At 38.5% G+C, this 21,536-nt stretch overlaps 1 protein-coding gene across 2 annotated transcripts; it reads left to right on the top strand.

The window, feature by feature from the left end:
• Positions 1 to 2,072: 2,072 nt before the first annotated feature.
• On the top strand, positions 2,073 to 20,184 carry TGDS (TDP-glucose 4,6-dehydratase). 2 transcript variants are annotated; one of them, XM_079903130.1, is made up of 12 exons: positions 2,073 to 2,220; positions 4,191 to 4,257; positions 5,310 to 5,378; positions 6,588 to 6,678; positions 9,750 to 9,892; positions 12,099 to 12,197; positions 13,159 to 13,218; positions 14,564 to 14,607; positions 15,211 to 15,376; positions 16,804 to 16,862; positions 17,616 to 17,713; positions 18,943 to 20,184. In XM_079903130.1, exons 1-12 carry the CDS (start codon positions 2,135 to 2,137, stop codon positions 19,011 to 19,013), a joined length of 1,053 nt encoding a protein of 350 aa, XP_079759256.1. In that variant the 5' UTR covers positions 2,073 to 2,134; the 3' UTR covers positions 19,014 to 20,184. The 2 variants fall into 2 exon arrangements, with proteins under 2 accessions (XP_079759256.1, XP_079759257.1); XM_079903131.1 differs by lacking the exon at positions 5,310 to 5,378.
• Positions 20,185 to 21,536: the final 1,352 nt, after the last annotated feature.

The following is a 21,536-nucleotide window of genomic DNA, read 5'->3' as shown; positions in this document are numbered from 1 at the left end:
TTAATTATAAAAGTAATTCATGCAGCTTAGAAAAAAATTCACAGTCAAAAAAGTACGGGGAAAAAAAAGTATGAAGTAAAAATTGAAGTCCTCATTTCCTTCTTTCCCTGCTCATACGGATACCCAAAGGTAACTCCTTGTTAATAGTTTAGGGTGGATCCTTTAAGATGTGCATTTACAAATTATGTGGTGTTTGCAAACCAAGGACAGGAATAAAATTGGTCCTGAAAAAAGTCTGAACATTGGCCTTGAATACTGTCAATATTTCTTCTTCTCTTTCTTCTCTTCATAATCAATTTTGTTTTTCTCTCTCACTGAAGACAGGCTTCTTCTCTTTTTTTTTTTTTTTTTTTTTTTTGCGGTACGCGGGCCTCTCACTGTTGTGGCCTCTCCCGCTGCGAAGCACAGGCTCCGGACACACAGGCCCAGCGGCCATGGCGCACGGGCCCAGTCGCTCCGCGGCATGTGGGATCTTGCCGGACCGGGGCACAGAACCCGCGTCCCCTGCATCGGCAGGCGGACTCTCAACCACTGCGCCACCAGGGAAGCCCCCAAAACAGGCTTCTTGATTTCCCGTTTCATTTGAATGAGTATAGCTACCAACAAGTTGCAAATGTTTATAGGTCCTCAGAGTTCAAGAAGAGCAACCACATCACACTATGCTAAAACCTCAGTCCAATTCCAAATCCCAGGAAGAGGATTCAGTTAGCCTATGGTGAGTCAGATGCACATCCTGTGGTCTGCCTGGGTGGGTCAACTTGGGGAGATGATAAAGGGTAGGGAAGTCTGGTCAGATAGAACAGTAAGTATTCACTACAATATATTTTGGTCCTCATTCCATGTTGGTACATTATTTTTAAAGGCTATATATCAGCCCATTGCATTGAAGAAGTGAGACAATACTAGTAGGCATTTAGATTGTATCCAGTTTTTCATTATAGCAATGAACATATTTATGTTTTTCTGCAATTATCTATATTATACATCATGAAATTTGGGGATCATAGACTGGTGTGTACATTTGAACTTTTCATTGTTACCACTTGGCCCCCCAAAATGGTTGTAACAAATGACACATCCACATATACTGGGTATTCCCATTCTTCTTAGACTTCACCAGCACATTATGTGGAAAACAAAAACAAAAAACCAAGATATTTATTCATCTGAATAAACAGTATTTACTGATGGTTTATTCTGTACCTGGCCTGGTCCTGAAGCCTTGGGATTATAGCAGGAAACAAAACAAAGGCCCTACCTTCATGGAACAGTAACAATGAGCAATTCAACATAAATGTTGAAGATGGCTATGGAGAAAAATAAAGAGGGGTAAAGTGGCTCGGCAGGGCTCGGGTACAGCTTGCTATTTTAACTGGAGTGATCAAGGAGGGACTCTCCACTAGGGTGGCATTCAAGCTGATACCTGAGGGTAAAAACTAGGCAGACATCTGAGGAAAGTGCACCCAAGCCCAAGAGAAGAAGCATGCCTGGGAAATGCAAGGAAGACCAAAGCAGGGCAGGGAGGCTGAGGCAGGGTGGGCAGTAGGGAAAGAACAGTAGGAAAGGATCTAAGGATAGGATCTAGGGAACATCTTTACCACGACTGCAAGCGGCCCGCACTGTCTGTAAATGGTGCCGACGAGAAAGTAAAAGGCCATTTTGCAATTCCAACCTCCCATCTCCACAGTTTGCAAGAAGAGAACTAAGAGAACTGGAGTTCTCAGCTCAACCGGTGAGTAATCTGTGGAGATCGCTGTAGTTCAAGAATGAAAAGAAGGTAATCATTCCTAACTCCGACCACATGTGTAGCTAAGTAAAGCCTAATCCACGGTGGTGTCATTTGCCCCGGAACCTTTAAGACCCTACTTTCCCAGCTACGCCGGTCACTCCAATCCTCCGAGGTGTTGGCAGAGAAGAGCTGCGCCTGCGCAGTGGCGCTGCGCGGACCGCACACCCGGAGGCCCCGCCCAGCCGTCAGTGGGCGGGGACAAGTCAGCCCGAGCTCCGGAAGCGACCGCTGCCTGCCCCGTTAACGTGTCGGGGGAGGGAGACGCGTCGCAAAAAGTCGTAGTGGAACTTCCCTACGATCTACAAACGTGGCGTTTTACGGTTCCAGTCCCTGCTGAGCTGGGAGATGTTGGCTGCGGGACGGGCCGAGCCCTTGCGTCCTCCCAACGGCTTTGCGAAGCGGGTCCTGGTGACCGGGGGTGCTGGTTTCATGTAGGTAACGGCGCCGCTGGCAGAGTAGTGGCTCCCCAGAAACCCCAACCTTTCCCTGCGCCTCTGCTTGCCCTTGGCAATTTGGGATCAGCTTCGGGGATCTGATTGACAGGGGGAGGGTCTTAACGCACGACTAGGATCATCCCACTTTCTCTCCACTTCCCGGCCTGCGAAGACGTGCGTGGCTCCTTTGAAACGACGTCTTTTAAACGCCTCCCAAACTAAGCAGAAGTGCTGTGGTACTGTCCACCTTTCTATCTGGCCCGAGAGGTACCTGTCACTCTTCTGAGTGCGCCCCCTTTGCAGTAAGCTTCTCACCAACTGCCTCAACCCGAGCCAAGGGCCCACGATACACAGGCCTTGGACATATAGGCTCCATGAACCGGTTTTGGGATTATGATAAGGGTTTCATTTATTCAGCAGACTTAAAAAAGTCCTCTGTCGGTGTTTTGACCTGTACTAGTCGTTTGAAGCCTCTTTCCCTCTCACACCCATATTTAATCAGCAAGTCTTCTCTCACTCCTTCCGAAGAGACCACTTCTCACCCTCCTCCCCTGTTCTACCCTAGCCCCTGTTAATGTCTGCTTTTGCCTAGACTGCTACTGTAGCCTCCTGATTGGTCACACTGCTTCTACTCTTGTTCCCTTAAAGCCTGTTCTCACGCACAAGTCAGTGTTTATTAAGTAAATAAGTGCGTAATTTCATTCCAAAGATTCCTGTCGGACTTAGAATAAAATGTAAACTCTTTACCATGTCTGGAAGACGCTCAGGTGTCAAAGCTCAAACCGGATCCCCTGTCCTTCCACCTCTTGCTTTTCTGAGCCTCTTGCAGTTCCTGGAACCCAGGAGGCTAGTTTCCCCTATTTTGAGGCCTTTGCACTTGCTTCCTCTTTGCTTAGGCTGTTTGCATCTCTCAGTTCAGATGTTTACGCAGAGGTCACCTCCTCCCAGCCTTAGCTGAGCACCCTATCTAAAATAGCCCCTCTCCCAACTAACACACTTATCACTACCTGAAACTATATTGCGTATTTGTGTTTACTTGCTTATTGCCTGCATCCCAACCCTAGGATGTAAACCGAGTGAGGGCAGAGACTGTGGTTCCCTCAACTCCTGGAAGAATGCTTCCCTCCCCCATTAGTATATCAGATCACCTCTTCCAATCTGACAGTGGTTTGGAGGAGGGTACCAGGCAAGTTTCACTTAATGAAAAGGGGAGCGTGGGCATAAAAGGGTGGAACAGTGCTGGTCCAGGAAAGGTACGTCCTAGAAAGTTCTGTGAAAGGGCTGTCAAGTACAAACTCTGAATTCATAATTTGTTCCTAGGAGCCCAATGTTTTGGTGTATATGATAAAAATCTGGTGGATCATCTCACTGAGAGATGCCTCTGGCTCCATTTCAGGGTCCTCTAAAACCCTCTGTGCCACTAACTTCAGGATGGTTTCAGCAGTTCTTAGCCTTGGAAACCTAGGTTTACCACTTTACACCACCAAATTCTTATACCAAGAAATAGCAATTGCAATAGGCTTCTGTGAACATGGACAACTCCTATGCTCATAACAGCTTAATTTTTACATAGTTTATACCTGCAGTCTCTGAAAAGGTACATTGTCATTTAAGTCCATCTGCAGTGAACACCACCCATTGTATTCATGATACTGCTTTACTACCACGCTCAAAGTATGCATGGACAGCATCATTTGGTTAATTATTTTCTTATACCCAGGACCAGTAAATTCTCTCTTCACCGTAGTGTAAAGGGAGTGTAAGACTTTGTATATCAGTACTGTTGAGAAGATTAATGAAAAGTGTGGATGTGTATATATTCAGCATAGTTACATCATTTCTGTTATCTTGCAGCAATTTGAAGGTATCTTTGAATAGTTTCCTAATATTCAACAACTTAGGATAACGTTTGAGAATTTAAGGAAAAGGTTAAATTCTCTGCTAACAAGATACGCTTTTCTCTATAGTGCATCACATGTGATTGTCTCCTTAGTAGAAGATTATCCAAACTATATGATCATAAATCTAGACAAGGTAAGTTTTATAAAAATGAGCTCTGTGTTTAAAAAAAAAAAAAGAGCCCTGTGTGCTGATACTTATTTATATTTTAAAAAAGTATTAGAATCCTGTCCTGCTGATATCTTAGTTTTTTATTTAGTCATTTTAGCAGCTTAGGAGCCTATATAGTCATGTGTTCATACAGTTTTAGATCTTACATAAAGTCTTGAAACTTTTGAATTTGTTATGATAGCCCATAACGTAAAGGTTTTAAGTACAGTATTTTTACTAAAAGAAAATCTTCACTCTGAATTCAGTATTTAGTGTAATCTTGTGATTGTTAACCTTTTTTGGCATTGAGATACTCTGATTATTTTATTATATGATTTTATAACTGCCACCTCCTGAAAATTATATATTTATTTTAAAAACTAAAGTGCATGTAAATTAATTTCGTTTTGAGAATTTTTCTGTAATAATTGGAAGTTCCCTGGAGATTCTGAAAGCCATGATTGGTAATCACTGTGTTGTTGACTTTGAACACAAGATACAATTAGTTACCTTAATTTTATAAAACGTAATAGTAAAAAATATATAGAGACAAAAAATAATCTGTAAGTCTTAATAATTTTTGCCTGCCATAATATCATGGACAGTAATTTTTTCCTCCATCTGTATACACTGATTTACCAACGGTTAACTCAGGAAGAAGCATAATGAGTTACAATATGTGTAACACAGGTGTAATTGTATTCAATCACTAATTCCTTTTCAGTAAGGAATGGTGAACTCTTACAGCCCCCAGTGACTGAAGGCAAATCTGGGCAGGAAAATTTTTTAAAGGAGAGGCTTATAAAAATTAATTTTTTTGTATTTTGAAAAGGTAAAAAATTACATATTTTTGTTCGTTTTTTTTTTTACTTTTAAGCTATCAGAAACTTCTAAAAACACTGAGAGCAAACACTTTAAGAAGACACGTTTTTGTGTTATGATCAGAAATCTATAGTATTTTAAATAAATTGATATTTTATAGGAAAAGCTGTTATCACTTTTTGTGTTGTTTTTCCCCCATCCTTACTTATTTTAAGCTGGATTACTGTGCAAGCCTGAAGAATCTTGAAACCATTTCTAATAAACAAAATTACAAATTTATACAGGTATGGAAGTATTCTTATAGTTATATAATTATTTTATACTGTGCCTCTTTAGTCATTTAGACATTATATCTTTCTACTTTGTAAACTTGTGTAATATGGGCTTGGAAGCATGCTTATTAAAGACCTTTTTAATTTCCAGTAGTACCATGTGCTATAGAGAATATTACTTGTAGATTGATACTGCATATAAAGCTACATGTTATTTTTGGTGCCTTGGCAGATCTATGAGTAGCTGACTGAAATTCCATGGTGTGTGATTTTTAGGTCCTCAACTAGCCTTCTTCATAAGGCCTTGCTGGTATTTAAAGAGATTGGTAATAAAGTAGGGTATTACGCGGGCCAGTCAGTAGTCAAAAACCCCACCATACAAGCCCATGGTAGTCCAAAGTATAAACCAAGCAGCCAGGTCACGGTACGCGGGCCTCTCACTGTTGTGGCCTCTCCCGTTGCGGAGCACAGGCTCAGCGAGCATGGCCCACGGGCCCAGCCGCTCCGCGGCATGTGGGATCTTCCCGGACCGGGGCACAAACCCATGTCCCCTGCATCGGCAGGCGGACTCTCAACCACTGCGCCACCAGGGAAGCCCTGATTTATGTTTTTTAAAGTGATTCTATAAACTCTCTTTTTAACCACAAATCTTAAAGAATATACTAAGCAAACATTTCATAATTTTTTTCTTCTATTTCAAAGTGTCTCCTTTAGTCACTGAAGAATTGTTGAGAATACGTATTTTTAGAACTAAACGTACATATAACATTAAAAATACTTATAAGTTTACTTAGTTGTGGTGAAATCCATCATTCCAGTTGTTATACTTACTTTGAATATATTTCAATAGTGGTTATCTCAAACTTTTAAAAGTATGTTTAAATTTTTTCCTGTTAACATAGTTACCTTAGGTTGGCAAGAATGTTAAGAAAAAAAGCTGGCACAGTCCACAGAAGTAGTTGGTGCTCAAAAAAATACTGTTTTAGACAATTATTTGCAAAAACATATTTTGAATTGAATATCTGGTATCCTAGGATGCTGAAGAAATACCTCATTATTGTATTTGACCCCTCAGTTGAATTTTCAAGGTATTCTCTTTTATACCTGGGGGAGGGGATTAATTTTTTTTCTTATCATGTTTTTGTTCATGAAGTAAAATGGTTATTGTGGTTGGGAGTGCTCAATGAAACTTAGATTTTTCATGTTTGTTTTTTTATATAGGGTGACATATGTGATTCTCACTTCGTGAAACTACTTTTTGAAACAGAGAAAATAGACATAGTACTACATTTTGCTGCACAAACACATGTAGGTAAGCATTGTTTAATGATGGGCAGATGTTTGTTTCCAGTGGCTAACTAGCCAAAATCAAGGTCCAATAATGGGGTTGAACAAGTAGGTACTTAATGTATGTGAAAGGACATATACCATGTTTTACCAGAAAAGCCCATAGTCACTCTGTCATCTAGATACTTGGTGCTATTCAGATCCCTTGTGTTAGCGTAGGGTAAAATGTAACCTTGAATGTTATCTTAAAACTGAGTTTAGCCAAATCCAGAATTAGTGATTACTTCTGGGGAAATGGGCCTTCAGCTATATTTTTATGTTGTTTTTCTTAAGGTGGGTGGTAGATACACAGTTGAACATTATATTGTTATCTGTACTGTTTTGTCCTAAGATATCTTCTAATAATTTGTATAACATTTTATATTGTGAAATGTAATATATATTCAGAAGAATTTAGAAGTAAGGTTAAATGAATAATGATAATGTGAATACTCATGTAGCCATCACCTAAACAAAAGAATGTTGCTGAACCCTCTTTAGTAGTAGTATTACTACTGCCTTATTACCTGATTTTTAAGTTATAATTTCCCTTGGTGTTCTCTGCAGTTTTACTGTTTCTGTATTTATCTCTAAACAGTATAGGTTAGTTTGCCTGTTTTTAGATTTTATAAAAATGCATATATAAAATAACATGAAGGGTTTTTGGTCTTGCTTTTTCATCCTTGGAGATTCATCCATGCAGTTGGGTGTAGGTGTAATTCGTTCCTTGTCAGTGACATACAATGTTCCATTCTAAGTATATACCACAATTCCTGTGTCTGTTTTACTCTTGATGGACATTTGGATTGTTTGCACATTGGAGCAATTTTGAACAATAGTACCATGAGCATTCTTACACATGCATCTTGGTACACATAAATACACATTTCTCTCAATATATAACTGGAATTGTAAGATCTGCACACTTCAACATGGAGATAATTTCCAGCTGTATTCCAAAGCAGTTATACCAGTTTCTTCTCCTGCAGGAGTATATGAGGCCTTCTAGATTATTCTAGATCTCACCAAAGCTTAGTTGTGTCAGTCTTTTCCATTTTTGTCAATCTCAGTAGTGTGTAGAGTGGCATCTGATTGTGCTTTTAATTTGTATTTCCCTGATTACTGATGAAGCTGTGTGCTTTTTATATGTTTATTAATAATTTCAGTTTCTTCTTTTGTGAAATGCTGTTGAAATCTTTTGCCCATTTTAAAATTTTTAAATCAGTTCTCATTGATTTGTTGGAATATATATATATGTGTGTGTATATATATATGTGTGTGTGTGTGTGTGTGTGTGTGTGTATATACACACACACTGGATACTAGTCCTTTGTTATGTGTATTATATATATATCTTCTCCCACTCTGTGGCTTATTTTTTCATCTTTTTGCTAGTGTGTTTTGATGAACAGATGTTCTTATATAAATTCTCAGTGAATTTATATATCTTTTATGGTATGCTGAATGCTTTTTGGGTCTTAAGAAATCCTCTTTTACCTCAAGGTCATGAAGATATTCTTCTGTGTTATCTTTGAAAAGCTTTATAGTTTTGCCTTTCACATTTAGATTTGTAATCCATCTGAAACTCATTTTTATATGCAGTATTAGATAAGAGTCCAATTTCATTTTTTTCTATTTGAATGCCAATTGGACCTCTACCACTTATGGGAAAGTTCACCAGTTTCCACTGCTCTGTCATGTATCAAGCATCTATATGAGTATCTGTTTCTCAACTCCCCATTGGTCTTATCTGTCTGTGCCTGTGCTGATCACACAGTATATTGACTAATGTAGTGTTTTCATATCTGGTAGAACAAATCCTTTTACTTGGTTAATGATAAAGTGGTTTTCCTTCCAACAATTTATGAGGTGCTTACCAGTACTTCCTGTTGTCAATCTTTGGTGCTTTTATTATATTTTTCCCTGATTATGAATGATGTTAAAAACCTTTGCATTTGTTTACTGGATTATCCTCCTCCCTTTCCTCTTTGTATATCTCTTTGGAAGGTTTCTGTGTAAGTCTGTTTACCATTTTCAAGTGGGTTGTCAGTTTTTTCCTTACAGATTTTTATAAGTCCTTTATATATTCTGAATTCAAACCTTTTCCACTACCTTTTTTCCAATCTGTGATTTGCCTTTTCCCTTCCTTTCTATTTTATTTTATCTCATCTCATCTCACCCCCCCTCAACTCACGTCACGTCACCTCACCTCACCTCAGCTGCATTGTGCGATCTGGGTTCCCCAACCAGGGATTGAACCCAGGCCTTTGGCAGTGAGAGTGCTAAGTCCTAACCAGCAGACTGCCAGGAATTTCCCTGCCTTTTCACTTTCTTAATGATATCTTTTGATGATTTGAAATTCTTCATTTCAGTGTAGTCCAGTTTATCAGCCTTTTCCTTTATGGTCAGTGCTCTTTGCGTTCTGTGTTAGAACTCTTTTCCTACCTCCAAGGTCATGCAGATATTCTCTTATATTCTCTTCATAAAAGTTATTGTTTTGCCTTCTACATTCAGATATTTTCCCCATATGAATATCAGTTTGACCCAGCACCATTTATTGAAAGAATCAACCTTTCCCCATTGCCACCTTTGTTGGAGACCAAGTACCCATATATGCATGGTTCTGTTTCTGGGCTCCTGTTCTGTTCCATTGGTCTTTGTCTATCCTTATGCCATGACCACACTGTAATTACTGTAACTTTATAATAATTCTTGATACCAGCAAAGCAAACCCTCCTACCTTTTAGTTCCAAAATTTTTTAAAATTTAAGAGCATTTTAAATTTTAGATGTATCATTTCTTTTTTGAATTAAAAAAAAGTATTTCCTGCAATATAGCACTGATAGTTTTCTAGGTTCTAAGAATTCACATGTACTATGTAATTTGTGTTTAAAGAAATCATAAGTAGCAATGCACCTTATGTTATTTTTAACACCATTGCAGTTGTGGTGAATGAAGAAACGTGAATAGAGCTTTCCTTAAGCCTGAGTCTACTGTTTAATATTTGCTTTGTCCCTTGAGTGGAATTCTTCTAGCTTTTTCTTCTTTTTTTTTTAGATCTTTCATTTGTCCGTGCCTTTGAGTTTACATATGTTAATGTTTATGGCACTCACGTTTTGCTAAGTGCTGCTCATGAAGCCAGAGTGGAGAAATTTATTTATGTCAGCACAGATGAGGTCTATGGAGGCAGTCTTGATAAGGTGAGCTTAGAAAATGACTGTTTCAGACTTCCCTGGTGGCGCAGTGGTTAGGAGTCCGCCTGCCAATGTAGGGGACATAGGTTCGAGCCCTGGTCCGGCAAGATCCCACATGCCGCAGAGCAGCTAAGCCCGTGTGCCACAACTACTGAGCCCATGCGCCACAACTACTTTTTTTTTTAAATAACTTTTAATATTTATTTATTTATTTATTTATGGCTGCATTGGGTCTTTGTTGCTGCACATGGACTTTCTCTAGTTGTGGCGAGCGGGGGCTACTGTTCATTGCGGTGCGCAGGCTTCTCATTGCAGTGGCTTTTCTTGTTGTAGAGCACGGGCTCTAGGCGCGTGGGCGTCAGTAGTTGCAGCACGTGGGCTCAGTAGTTGTGGCTCACGGACTCTAGAGCACAGGCTCAGTAACTGCAGAGCATGGACTTAGTTGCTCCGCAGCATGTGGGATCTTCCCAGACCAGGGCTCAAACCCATGTCCCCTGCATTGGCAGGAGGATTCTTAACCACTGAGCCACTAGGGAAGCCCAGTGCCACAACTACTGAAGCCTGCGCACCTAGAGCCCTTGCTCTGCAACAAGAGAAGCCACCGCAATGAGATGCCTGCGCACCACAATGAAGAGTAGCCCCCGCTCACCGCAACTAGAGAAAGCCCGCGCGCAGCAACAAAGACCCAACGCAGCCAAAAATAAATTAAATAAATAAAACAGATATTATAAAAAGAAAATGACTGTTTCACCTACTTACCCCATACCACCATACAAACCTGTCTTATGAAAGCCTACTCTGGACTTTTTTCATCTTCTGATTATACACACTTACGGGATTCCCCAGAATATTATTCCGTTGTGTCTTCTGTTCAAATCAAATAGTACCACCCCAAATGGGGAACGACAGCCTAGTCTGGTACAGATTTATATATGTAATTTGACCGACATATTTTGCAAGCGAGCAGCAGCTTTTCCCTGATCACCCAGTCTTACATCATGAATGTCATTCCCATGGGCCAAAGCATGTGTAAATTACGCTGCAGCATAAGGCCTGTCTCCCTTCTCTTCCACTCAGCAAAGCATATTGTACTGTCAAGGAGTGAGTGTGAAATTGTTGTAGAAACTGGAATCTGTTCTCCTTTGTTAATCATTTGTAAACATTATACTTTTTATGCAAAGAGAGGCTCCATTCTCCAGTCTGTATTTTTCATAGTCAGTGTTTACAATGACCTCATTTTGTTTTGTTTTATTTTTTAAATGCATTTATTTACCAAAACATGTACATAGTGGGAAAAAAACCAAGTAGTTTGAAAAGACTTATAATGAGTAAAAGCAGACCCTGACCACTTCTCCTCAGTGCCCAATCCCACTTCTGAGGAACAACCATTTGCAAACTCTCTTTGCAGTTTTTATCAGGTAAGCTTGTACTCCTGTCAGCCTACATCAGATCTGACACAGTAGCCAGAATGCTTTTAAAAATATAAGTCAGATCATGATATTACTGTCATCAAAACCCATCAGTGTTTTGACAGTGGCCTTCAAGGTTCCACATGCTCTGGCCTCTGGCTTTCAGACCTCGTCTCACATTTCTCTTCCCTCACACTAGCCTCCTTGTAGTTCCATTAGACACAGTCTGTCTCAGGGCCTTTGCACTTGCTGTTCTGTCTGCCTGCCTTACAGGGTTGTTATGAACTTTAAAGAAGTTACTGCATGTAAAGTGCTTAGAAAAATGCCAGGCACATAGTTGGGTTTCAATAAATTTTTTTTTTTTTTTTTGGCTGCGTTGGGTCTTTGTTGCTCTGCGGGCTTTCTCTAGTTGCGGCGAGTGGGGGCTACTCTTCCTTGCGGTACGTGGGCTTCTCACTGCGATGGCTTCTCTTGTTGCGGAGCGTGGGCTCTAGGTGCGCAGGCCTCAGTAGTTGCGGCGCGTGCGCTCAGTAGTTGTGGCTCGCGGGATCTAGAGCGCAGGCTCAGTAGTCATGGCGCACTGGCTTAGTTGCTCCACGACATGTGGGATCTTCCTGGACCAGGGATCGAACCCGTATCCCCTGCATTGGCAGGATTCTTAACCACTGCACCACCAGGGACGTCCTCAATAAATGTTTTTTAAATGTACTGATTTACATTTCAAGTTTGTAATATGTTCTCCGATTTTTCTACTTAGAAAGTATACCTTATACTTATTTTTTAATATGTCTTTTTAAAATTAGGAATTTGATGAATCTTCTCCCAAACAACCTACAAATCCTTATGCATCATCTAAAGCAGCTGCTGAGTGTTTTGTACAGTCTTACTGGGAACGATACAGGGTAAGAACTGACCTCAGAAACTCTAGAATCATTTTTCTTTGGACTTAGGTGTTAAAACTCCAAGTTAGCATTAGCAACATTTCATTTTTAGGATGGCAGACATAGATTAAGAAAAGTTATATATTAAGGAATTTTAAAAACTGATTTCCAATATTGTGTGGACAAAGCAGGGACCTGCTTCTTATCCAGTTCATCATTTAAAGGAATAATTTATGTATATATTTTTTTCTGCTTCACTAATAGGTAGAGTGTTACAGCTAGAGTGAAAAGCCCTGTTGTAATGTCCTGATTCCCAGGAGTCCTCTGAGTGAAGGAAGACAGTGGGAGGGCAGATTCCCTTACCAGCCACTGCTCCTCTCGGCCCCTCATGAAAGGGAGATAGATTTACCCCAGTGGCTGTGTCAGTGTCCGTGCAGGAGCCTTGCCCACTATGAATCATCAGCTGGAACCCCTGCACTTGGCTTCCCACTGATCTTCCAGAGTTATTAGGGACTGGGTCAGAAAGGCGAACCAAGGGATTGCTTCAGCTTCTCTAGCCTTTTGTGTTCCAGTAGCACTGGTCTTTTCCCTCCACGGATGCTCTTTTTATTTGTAAGGGTTGGTCCAACAGAGAAAGCCAACTTGAAGTTTAACATCTCAGTGGTCTCTGAAAGAATCAGGTAGAAATGTCCTTAATTTCCTGCTATCAGACCTACAAACCCACCTCCATCTGTATTCATCCTTCCCTTGTCTCAGTGAAGACACTATTCCTCTTCTTCCTTTTGGAACCTCTGCCTGTATCTGCATCCCGTCCTCTCCTGTCTTTTCAGGAACCTTACATTAGAAAAAAAATCCCTTTGCTTCTGTCCTTAAGGTGCGTGGAATTATTCAGTCAAAAGTGCCCATATGTTAAAACTGCTTATCTTTAGATAATCATTATTATTGGACCCTTCCATTACCTTAATGTCGAACTCTCTTTAAGTTTCCAGTTGTCATCACACGAAGCAGTAATGTTTATGGACCACATCAATATCCAGAAAAGGTACATTTTACTTTTGAATTCCTGATGTGTTCTAGTGATTGTAACTTCTCATTATTTAAAATAATCCCTCTTCAGTTATTTGTCCAAAGAATTTATGTTGCAATTAACCGTAATTATAAATACTTCATAGGCCACATACAAATCTCATCATGTTTAGAGTTTGAAAACTTGAGTTTAAGTCTCAACTTGATACTCACCAGCTGGGATGACCTTAGGTCCTTTGAGCATTGTCTTTAAATCGACGGGTAATGATAATACTTAGGAAGGATTTTGAAGAGTCCAGTGAGATGATGTGTGTGAAAATGCCTTGTACTTTGCAGGATTCTAAAACACTATAGAGTACTCCCATCACTACTGTCACACCAGTGAAGACTCCTTCCTAGTATGCAGTCAGACCATATGTCAGGCTGTACAGAAACGTAGACACTAGTTAGAGAGTGATGCAGGAAGCTTGTACATAAACTTGTCTTAAAGGCAGCCGATTAGCTGTTCCCCAACTCCTCTGTATTGTTGCAGGCCTGAATGTCATCCAGAAAGTAGTTTAGCAAATAAAGAAATGTAGTTAAAAGGCGGAAAATGTGTGTGGTTGATTCTGTATCATTAAGCCCAATGTTAAGTAACTACTAGTCTCACTGCCTAAATTTACTTATTTATTTATTTATTAAAATTTGTATTGGAGTATAGTTGATTTACAATGTTGTGTCAGTTTCAGGTGTACAGCAGAGTGAATCAGTTATACATATATTTCACTGCCTAAATTTAGAGCTGGGTTTTCTCACTTCTTAGCCGCTGGTTGCCTTGATCTGTCTGCCCAAAGGAAAGGGCCAGATCGTGATCTGCTGATATTAATATATATTTGGCTTAATTTTTTAACACTTATTATAAATTTAATAATTTCTTATCTCACCATGTTTGACACAAATTTTCTTTGAATCCAGTGGCACTGGAATTACTTTTTATTAATTTCACAAGCACTTATTGAATAAGTACTGTATGTAAAGTAAAAAGTATATGATTCCTGCTCGTATGAAATCAACACAGAAGTGAGCTTGCAGTGACAGAAAACTGTTCAGGAAGATTTCTTCTGAACTTTTTCACTATTTATATCATTTTATCTTCATTTTTATCTAGCAAATAACTCGTATTTGTGAAATAGGAAATGATCTTACAGTTCTTTTACTTATCAAAATTATAAGAAGTGTTTCTTGAACTCCTGATAAGAATTAGAATTTGCCCATAAGTGTATTTCTTAACAATAATAATCTTTTAATCTTACGATGAGTTCAGGTTTATATTAATGAATGAATTTCCAAAGTCTGAAATGATAATTTAAATATTCTTTTAGGTTATTCCAAAATTTATATCTTTACTTCAACACAACAGGAAATGGTATGTTATTTACCTTTGTACCCATGTTTTTCTGGTATGCTAGAGTATTTAGTGTCAGTGTTTCTTGAAAATCATAAAGTGTTAGAGTTGGAGGCCTTGGGATTTAATGTCCCAACAAACTTAAGAATTCCTTCTACAGTCAGTGTAATAGTTTAAAAAATAATTATAAAGTATAATTCATCTTTATAATTTGATTACTAAGATAATTTTAATTCTTAAATAATCCATCCTAAAACTTTGAGTTATAGCATTAAAATTTGTCATCTATCTTTATATAATTTTACTTTTTCAAAAGATTTAACTGAACTGTAGATAGTCTTCAAAGTGAACTTAAGGTATAAAATTGATGAATAAATATTTCTGCAGGGGTCACTTACATGTTTGCCGCTTTCCTAGTGAGCACCCACAGTGGGTTTGGAGGTCAGTTAAGAATTATGGATAAAATCTGGAAGTCATGAGAATTTGTATTTTCAGTAAGAGATGTCTAGGATCTTCATGGGAATTGCCTTCTCTGTAATTGTACCCAATCATTGCCTTACCCTGGTTTGGGAGAGCTTACTTTTTTTTTACACTTTATGATTCCCTTTCATTTCACCTTTTTAGCTGCATTCATGGATCAGGGCTTCAAACAAGAAACTTCCTTTATGCTACTGATGTAGTAGAAGCATTTCTCACTGTCCTCAAAAAGGGAAAACCCGGTGAAATTTATAACATTGGAACCAATTTTGAAATGTCAGTTCTCCAGCTTGCCAAAGAACTAATACAACTGGTATGTATATATTATAAAAGGGTAGTATTTTCAAAATTGTCACTAAATTAGTGGCAGTAATCACTAATTTTGTCAAAATCAACAATTTACACCTTTGAAAAGTGAACCGGTAAAAAAAGGAACTTCATAATTCCATATGTATGCAGAGATGTGTCATTATTTGAAACTGCATCACTCATTTAGTCGCAGCTTTTCAGGAAAACAATTCCACAACGTTAAATGTGCATACCCATTGTAAGACATATTCAGTTTCAGAAAATCGAATGTTAAATTGTGTGTCCTAGAATCAAGGAACATTGATATATAGATAATAGTTATGAGTGTTTTTATGTACTAGTGAGCATCGATTATAAATCTCAGGATTCAGTAAAAAGAGCGACTGAATGAATGGAAAAAACTTGTTTTCCTTTACACCACTCACAGAACACTCTGTCCTCCAAACGTGTGAGTTTTCCACGCCCAGCAATTCTCAGACACCAGCTCGGTGTCCTACTATTTAACTCAGTTCTGACATTATCTATCTGGAGATGGTGTCAGATCCCACAGGTTAAGGGCTCAGTCTCACAAGGCTGCCCTCACTTCACATGTCAACCCCAAGACCTGGCTGTCACCTGTGCTTTTGATCAACGAGGTATATAAGTCTGAGGTAATTTGCTACAGGGCCTCACAGAACTTAGGAAAACAGTTTACCCACTAGATTACCAGTTTATTACAAAGGATGGAGGAGATGCATAGGGCAAGATCTGAGGGAAAGGGTGTGGAGCTTCCTGCCCTCTCCGGGTGTGCCGCCTTCCCAGCACCTCCGTGTGTTCAGCAGCCTGGAAGCTCTCCTCTTGGGTTTTTATGGAGGCTTCATTAAGTAGCCATGATTGATTGAATCATGGCCACTGATGATTAGTTCCACTTCTGGTCCCCTTCCCCTCCCTGGAGGTGGGGGCAGGGAGGCTGAGTTCCATCTCTCCAATCACGTGGTTGGTTCCCTTGGCAAGCAGTCTTCATCCTTAGGTGCTTTCCAAAAATCACGTATTAACCTGAACTCTGGTGTGGTTGAAAGGAACTTATGAACAGCAAAAGACACCTTTATCTCTCGTCACCAGGAAATTCCAAAGGTTTTAGGAACTCTGTGCCAGGAGCAGGGATAAACACCAAATATATATTTCTTATTTTAAATCACAGTATCACACTGAGTAATAACCAAAAGCCAAAAAAATTCATTTTCTCCTATAGTTTATATAATGTGTATTCTCTCTGAGCTTCAGATGGAATTCAGGTTATAAAGTATGGAAAGTGTTAATAAAATGCTATTCGTCTTAGCTGTCTTCCCCACTTGGAGGAGGTTGTTTTTCTTGTCTTTTGAATCAGTTGTTGAATACCATTTTCTGGTCTCACTTTATAATTTGACTCGAAGGTCTTCTCCATTTTGACAGATCAAAGAGACCAATTCAGAGTCTGAAATGGAAAACTGGGTTGATTATGTTAATGATAGGTGAGTAACAAGTTAAAATATTGGGGAAAGGTTGTGAAATCTTAGGTACTTATAAGATTTTAAAATGTATGGACTTAGCCAGAAAAGTTTACCTTTTTTGAGTTTTCTGCTAGAATGTTTTTTCCTGATAATAAATGTCATAACAATAAACTGTAGCATTATTATTAGCTGTGTGACTTAAAGAAAGTGATTGACCCTTTCCAAGTCTGAGATTTCCTTGAGTGTGAAATAGGGATAATAATATCTTGCCTATGGAAGTATTTTAAAATTTAATTTATAATGTGTATAAACTACCAGACCCAGGGCATGGAACATGAATCCTAACAAGTTTATGTGTATTTATTCATTCATTCATCAAACATTTAGATATGAGACATTGCATTCATACCTAGATTGTGGTTGAAATGAGAAAAGGGTAAGCCACAGAGAGGGTTAGGCTTCTGGGTTATAGAGGATTTTTAACATATACTTTATTTTACAAATATATAAGTGTGTCAGCAGGGAGAATTTTTTGAGAGAAAATTTGAATTATGGACACACATTATTTCTCTCAATATTTAAATTTGTAAATAGGGAATTTCCTGGTGGTCCAGTGGTTAGGACTCCACGCTTTCACTGCCGAGGGCCTGAGTTCAATCCCTAGTCTGGGAACGAACATCCCTCAAGCCATGCAGCAGGGCCAAAAATAAATAAATAAATACATTTGTAAATTTACATCCACAGTATCATTTTAAATCTGTTTTGTTTTCCAAGACCTACCAATGACATGAGATATCCAATGAAATCAGAAAAAATACATGGCTTAGGATGGAGACCTAAAGTGCCGTGGAAAGAAGGAATAAAGAAAACAAGTATGTTATGAGTTGATTGTTTGCGGGAGGGGGAGAATCAGAAAAACTTTAAGGCACAGTAATTTATGTTAGGACGCTACGGACAGTGTCGCGGTGAATCACTTTCACTTTTCAAATTTTTACATTTAATGTATTTCTAACGTTAGTAATTAAGTATCCTGAATTTCATAGGCTAACTTCTGAGTAGGCTTCCTCTGTCTTACTAGCATTTGTCAGATGCCTGTTTCATTGATTCTCAGATGCACATTTTTCACATCCTTGAGAGGTATGTGTTTTACAATCACTAGTGTCTTATTATTTCACCTTTTTTTCTTTCTTACTAATATGTAAAGTAACGGTCCATCTTAAGATCAGGCATCTGAGGTTTGGTGAAATAGAGACAGCTGCCATCTTTGAGCGTCTTGAGTCTTTTTATACTGAAACAAATAGGAAGCAAATTTAGTATGTGCAGAAATAGCCACTAAAATAAGTGTATATATAGTCTGTGCATATATGTTAAATTCTGTTTAGAAATGTACTCAAGAGAAAAGATACCCAAGTGTAGGAAAAAGTCTCAGTTCAGAGCTTGACATATAAAATATTTGTGTTGAATTTGAAAAAGCAAATTCAGGGACTTCCCTGGTGGTCCAGTGGTTAGGACTCCGTGCTTTCACTGCTGTGGGCCCCGGTCAGGAAACTAAGATTTTGTAAGCTGCGCACACAGCGCAGCCAAAAAAAAAAAAAAAAAAAGCAAATTCAAAGATAATTTATTATTTTTCAACTAAAAAAACTTTATTAATAGGATAGCAACATAAAATAATTTTACATATTAACAAAAGGAAGTTGACATCATCTCACTGTGCCTATCATGCAGTATTGTGATGTTTACATGAACAAAATACTACACTGTTTTTCCTATGACTTTAAAACCAGTACAAGTGATTTATCTCCCTTTCCCCCTGAATTCCCTAAAATTCGAATGTTTTAATACTTGTACCAGCAAATTCAGTATTGAAGGACTTTTGAAGTTAAAAAGAAAAAAATTGTTGATTTTTAAATCTACGTTTTCAGGTGATGAAATATCTTCTGATTAACATCATTGGTTAGTTCAAAATCAAATTGTTTTCGTCATTAGGCAATCCTTGCCTACACATTAGCTGATGGGCAAGGCTTTTCTTACTTAGCAGGAACTCAGTAAATATTGGTTAACTGATGTTTAGTTTTTTATTTTTGTCTTTTTGTTTTATCAGTTGAGTGGTACAGAGAGAATTTTCACAACTGGAAGAATGCAGAAAAGGCATTAGAACCCTTTCCAGTATAACCACCGTTTGTATAGTCGGGACAGTTTTCAGAGAAAGAAGAAACTTATCCTACCTCAACAAATGATATGAAATCAAGCGACCAAATGAAGTGTCCTCTTTTCATTTGGAATTAGATTATGACTTTTTGTATAAAATTCAAATGTAAAATGCCTCAGTCTTTAGAAGAGGTTCAGTATTAGCATAGGATGTAAATATCAAAATTCTCTCAGAAACCTTTTCTCCTAAAAATTAGGAACCAGTAAGCATAGAAAGACTCTTCTGTAGGTGTGGGCCAGGAAGGAGGAATCTCCTGGTTCTGAGAACAAGGACAGGTAATAGCTCTGGGCAGATGACAGCCTTCGCTGGCATTGAACTCAGCTTCCCATCCTTTCCCACTGCCTAGACAGTCTCTGAAGTTTTTTAGGCAGTACAGGATGAGCCTTTTGCCCTAATTTATCTTTTTAAGGTCTGATGTGCTACAATTGCTTTAAAAATGGAACAAATGGAAGCATATCTAGCACTTTTTATTTGATAATTTTGTACAATTAAGTTAAATATTTTTTGAAAGAAGGATGTCATTTTTATATTTTCAAAATTGGTCATTGAACTATGTAAGTAATCTTGTATCAGAGAAATTTTATCATGTATTTACTGTTTAAAATGATTTTATTTATAAAATTATCGATACTTTATTAATGTATTATGTGGCCTTTTTAAAAGTAATGTATGTTTTTGTTTTGCTGTAAAAAATTTTTTTAAATACTTGATTACCATGTATTTTTAGTTCCTCTCTTGCCTAAAGACTTTAAGATGATTTGAAAAGGTAACTGATTGGATATTACATTCAGAAAAGGGAAAGGGTCAAAGACTATGCCCAGCTTTCTGGCCTCAGTGTGTGACTGGTGCCTTGTTTTCTCTGTGGAGTAGGAAGCAAGGTTATTAACTCAGAGGTGGTTGAAGGAGGGCCATAGGAGTGGCATAAGGGCCTGGGAAAAGTGTAGTAAGCAGATTGAAAATTAGTAAGGGGATTTGCCAAACAGGAGTGAAACACAAACTGAGGCCGAACACTGTAATTGCAGAATTCTGCTATGTGTCGAAATAGATTGAGCCAGAGCTGGGCTCAGTGTGAGGCCCAGGGACTAGAGTTGAGTGAGATCGACTGAAATGATGGTCCCCTGGTCTTAGCTGTGTAGGGAAGAAATGCTTCTTGGAGGTAGTCTGTAGCTCTAGAGAAAATGGAGAGGGGAGAGGGCCGAAGGGAGAGGGGGTACGATCTCAGGGAGGCAACTGTAGGAAGTTACAGGCAGAAAATGGGACCAACTGAGAGCAAATAGTCTTTGGTGGAGTTTGGTCATTGAGGGTAGCTGACAAAATAAAAACACTTGTTCTGTGTCATTTGTTCTTGCACATATTTTTGTGATCCTTCAGGCAGTGAAAATACTGTGTATGATAATATGATGATGCCCATATGTCAATTTATATTTATCCAAACCCACAGAATGTATATATAACACCAAGAGTGAACCCTAAGATAAGCTGTGTCCTTGGGGTGATTATGGTATGTCAATTTGGATTCATCCTTGGTTAAAAAAAAAAAAAGCACCGTTCTGGTGAATGATGTTGATAATGAGGGAGACTATGCATATGTAGGGACAAGGGAGCACATGAGAAATCTCTGTACCTCCCTCTCAATTTTGTGATAAACCTAAAACTCTAAAAAAATTGTCTTAAAATTAAAAAAAAAAAAAAGAACAACCTTAGAAAAGAAATCAGCTAAGTTGAAAACTTTTGGTCTCCAAGAGCCCTCTGAAAGCTGCCCTTTCCTCCCTGCTCTATACTCAACTTGCCGCCATCTGCTTCCATTCCGCCTCCGCTGCAAGAGTTATCCCTGTAGTTGCCAGCCTCAGAAACCCTCCTGAGAAATGTCATCTACTCTCATCGCTTTAATTACCATCTTTTTTTTTTCTTTTTCCAATTTCAATTCCTTATCTCTATGCCAGGATCTCTTTTCTGAGCTTCTGATCTCCAGTTTGAAATGAGTTTGATAGGGCCTCTAAAATTTAAACATAGAATTACCATATGATCCAGCAATTCTCCTCCTAGGTATATATCCCAAAGAATTGAAAGCCGTATCTCAAACAGGTATACTTGTACACCAATGTTCATTGCAGCATTATTCACAACAGCCAGGTGGAAAGTACCCGTATGTACATCTACAGATGAATGGATAAATAAGATGTAGTCTATACAAACAGTGGAATAGTATGATTCCACTTGTATGAAGAACCTAGAGTAGGCAAATTCATAGACACAGGAAGGATAATAGAGGTTTACCAGGGCCTGGGGGAGAGGGGCAAAGTGGGGAGTTATTGTTTAATGGGTACAGACTTTCTGTTTGGGATGATGAAAAAGTTCTGAAAGTGGATAATGGTGATGGTTGCACAACACTGAATGCACTTAATGCCACAGAATTGTACACTTAAAAATAGTTAACATGGTACATTTTTAATGTATATTTTAGCATAATAATTTTTAAAAATGTG

The sequence above is a fragment of the Stenella coeruleoalba genome, assembly GCF_951394435.1.
Source record: "Stenella coeruleoalba genome assembly, chromosome: 18".
NCBI classification, from domain to species: domain Eukaryota; kingdom Metazoa; phylum Chordata; class Mammalia; order Artiodactyla; family Delphinidae; genus Stenella; species Stenella coeruleoalba.
Note: the sequence above shows the minus strand (reverse complement) of the source record. Positions and strands in the feature narration are given on the sequence as shown.